General features: G+C 48.7%; 1 protein-coding gene across 1 annotated transcript; it reads left to right on the top strand.

Annotated features, from left to right (window-relative positions):
- Window positions 1-470: 470 nt before the first annotated feature.
- LOC114032455 (chloride channel protein ClC-Kb-like) lies at window positions 471-2,876 on the top strand (the record flags this gene model as incomplete). The annotated part of the gene is made up of 3 exons (XM_027847767.1): window positions 471-638; window positions 1,248-1,317; window positions 2,763-2,876. Coding segments are annotated over exons 1-3 (352 nt in total), but the record flags the coding sequence as incomplete, so codon positions are not given.
- Window positions 2,877-3,104: the final 228 nt, after the last annotated feature.

Below are 3,104 nucleotides of genomic sequence, written 5' to 3'. Positions count from 1 at the left end.
AAGTGAGGGGAAGAGAAGGAAACAAACATTGATTAAGCGCCTATTATGTGTCAGGCATGTGCTCAGCCCTTTATAAATATTTTGTTTGATCCTCACAACAACCCTATGGAGTAGGGGCTCTTATTATCTCTCTTTTACAATTGAGGAAACTGAGGTAGACAGAGGTGGAGTGACTTGTCCAGGGTCACGTTTTTAAATAAGTGTCTCAGGTTGGATTCAAACTCAGGTCTTCCTGACTCCATGACCAGCACTCTATCCACTGCACCCAGTTGCTTCTAGATGTGAGCACAGACTTAATTGTTACAATAGTTTAGAAGAGGTCAAGTTCACTTTGGGCAGGGGTCAGTAAGAGTGGACAGAGAAGGCTCCCTGGACGAGTTTGCCAGCCTTGGGTAGGAGAGAGTTGGGTTGGAGGGAGAGGGAGGGACACCTATGAGAATTTCTACTCCCGTCTCTACCCCCAGTTGTCTATGAATTTGTACCTGGATTCACTGTTTGACAACCAATCCTGGGCTCTTCTCTCCCGGAATTCCTCCCCTGAATGGCCCCCAGAAGTTGACCCCAACAACTTATGGTTTGAGTGGTACCATCCCCAGTTTACCATCTTTGGCACCCTTGCCTTCTTCCTGGCCATGAAGGTAAGTGTCCCCACCTGTGATCCTTCAGCCTCCTTGCCCCCTTCTCTAACCTGGAATTTCTCCCCCTTAGATGCCACCTCTTCTACCTGCTTCCTTCCCCTAACAACTCTGGCTTGCTGCTGTTGAGCCTGTAGCTGGGCCAGCCTGGGTAGGCTGGTAGAGAGAGCTTGGGCCCTGGAGCCAGAGGGCCTGGGTTAGACCCCAGCTCTGACACCCAGATCCTGTGTGAAAGGAGGCAAGTCATTTTATTCTCCAGGCCTCCTTGCCTCATCTGTAGCAGGAGGGGACTGGACCTCATTCAGTAGCCTCTGAGGTTCCTACTGGCTCTCAGTCTATGATTGTAGGAGCCAATGAACTACTCAGAGACACGAGGTAGCTAGACCTCCATGTAGGTGTTGGGTCCCTTGGGAGCACCTGGCTTGGACACTCCCCTCCCCCAGCTGTCTCTATCATGGCTTACTTTTCCACCCTTCTGACAACCTTTATGCTACCAGCATCCAGCGCAAGATCATTCAGCCCCCTAACTCTCCCTCCCTCCTTCACTTCTCCTACCTGCTGGGCATCTCCCTGGAGCATGCCCTTACCCCGGGACCCTGCCTCTCCCCACAGTTTTGGATGTTGATTCTTGCCACTACAATACCCATGCCAGCTGGGTACTTCCTGCCTGTATTTGTCTATGGTGAGTCTGGAGGGCCCAGAAGTGGTTGGTACTATATCATCCTTAACTCCTATGCCCATTGTATGTGGAAGAGGTCTGGGACCTGGGAATGGGCTGCCTGCCAGATGCCCTCAAAATCATTCACTCAGTAAATCTTTGCAGAATATGTCCTGTGTGTAAGAAATGGTTCCTGCCATTATGGCAGTTACAAAAGCTAATGTGACCTTAGGTCATATTAAGGGAGGCAGAGTAGCCATGGTGAGGGAGGTGATAAGTTCCAATGCATGCTGTCCTGTGCAGACCACATCTAGAATGTCCTCTTCAGTTCGGGGCTCCACATCATAGAGAAAACATTGTAAGATGGAGCACAGGAAGAAAGCAACCAGGATGGAGAGGAGAGGATTAGAGATTATGTTATTCTAGGATTGGTTGAAAGAACTAGGCATGTTTAACTTAGAGAAAAAAAGGCTCAAAGGGACCATGATAGTTGTTTTCAGGTATTTATAGTTCTGTCACATGGAAGAAGGAAGACATTCTGCTTGGCTCCAGGAGGGAGAACTAAGCAATAGTGAGTGGAAGGTGGTTGTTGTTCAGTTGTTTTCAATTGCGTCTGACTCTTCATGACCCCATTTGGCGTTTTCTTGGCAGAGACACTGCAGTGGTTTGCCATTTTCTTCTCCAGCTCCTTTTTCAGAAGAGGAAACTGAGGCAAACAGGGTGAAGTGACTTGCCTAGGGTCACACAGCTAGTAAGTGTCAGAGGCTGGATTTGGACTCAGATCCTCCTGACTCCAGGCCCGGTGTTATACCCATTGTGCCCACCCGGAAGGGGGCACCTGGATGGAAGGTTACAGAAAGACAAATCTTAATTCAATGTAAGGAAAACTTTGTTAACAGTTGGAGAAATCCAAAAGTGGAAACTCAGGAAGTTGTGGGATCACCTTCACTGGAAGTCTTGAAGCAGAGACTGCATGGCTTCTGGTTGGGGACATTGTAGAGGGGCCTTCTGCTCAGGCACATTGGACTGGATGCCTGAGATTTGTGGAACAGAGGAGAGAATGCTGGACTTGGAAGCAGGAAGACCTAGGTATGAATCATGCCTCTGACACTTAGATGCGTGACCCAGGCTCTCATTTTCCTCATTTGTAAATAAGGGAGTTGGTTTGTAGAGACCAGCTCTAATGCTATGATCCTCCATGTGACCTTGGGCAAGTCACTTACACTTTATAGGCCTCAGTTTCCTCATCTGTAAAATGAACTCAATGACTTCCAAGGTCCCTTCTTAGTCTAACACTATGAGTCTATATTTCTGTGATTCTGAAGACTAGAGCTTCTGGGGAGTTGTCTGACTGAGGGTACTCTGCTCCATAATTTTATCTTAAGGACAGTTTGGGCACATGGAAAGACTTCAAGGCCTTTAGGGCAGTAGAGCAGATCCTGCCTCACTTCTCTCCCAACTTTTGCCAGGGGCCGGCATTGGGCGAATTTTTGGTGAGATTTTAGCTGTCATCTTCCCAGAGGGCATCAAGACAGATGATGGGGTCACCAACACCATCATCCCTGGTGCATATGCCCTGGCAGGTAAATTTCTGTGTGTGAACAAAGAACATTAACCATGCCTGAGCCTCTGGGGTAGTTTGAGGAGAGCCTACCTGTGGTCAGGTCATGATGCTAAACCTGTCCTCAGAGTCACATGAACGGGAACCAGGGGGCAGGCTCTGGTCCAAGGCCAATCTTGCTTAAGGACAAAAGTCTTTCCCAGGGTTGTCCTCTTCCCCTGGGAATGTCTCAGGCTCACCCTGACCTAGG

This window comes from Vombatus ursinus, unplaced genomic scaffold, assembly GCF_900497805.2.
Source record: "Vombatus ursinus unplaced genomic scaffold, bare-nosed wombat genome assembly UNPS02005294.1, whole genome shotgun sequence".
In the NCBI taxonomy this organism is placed as follows: domain Eukaryota; kingdom Metazoa; phylum Chordata; class Mammalia; order Diprotodontia; family Vombatidae; genus Vombatus; species Vombatus ursinus.
This window is presented reverse-complemented; position numbering and strand designations above follow the sequence as displayed.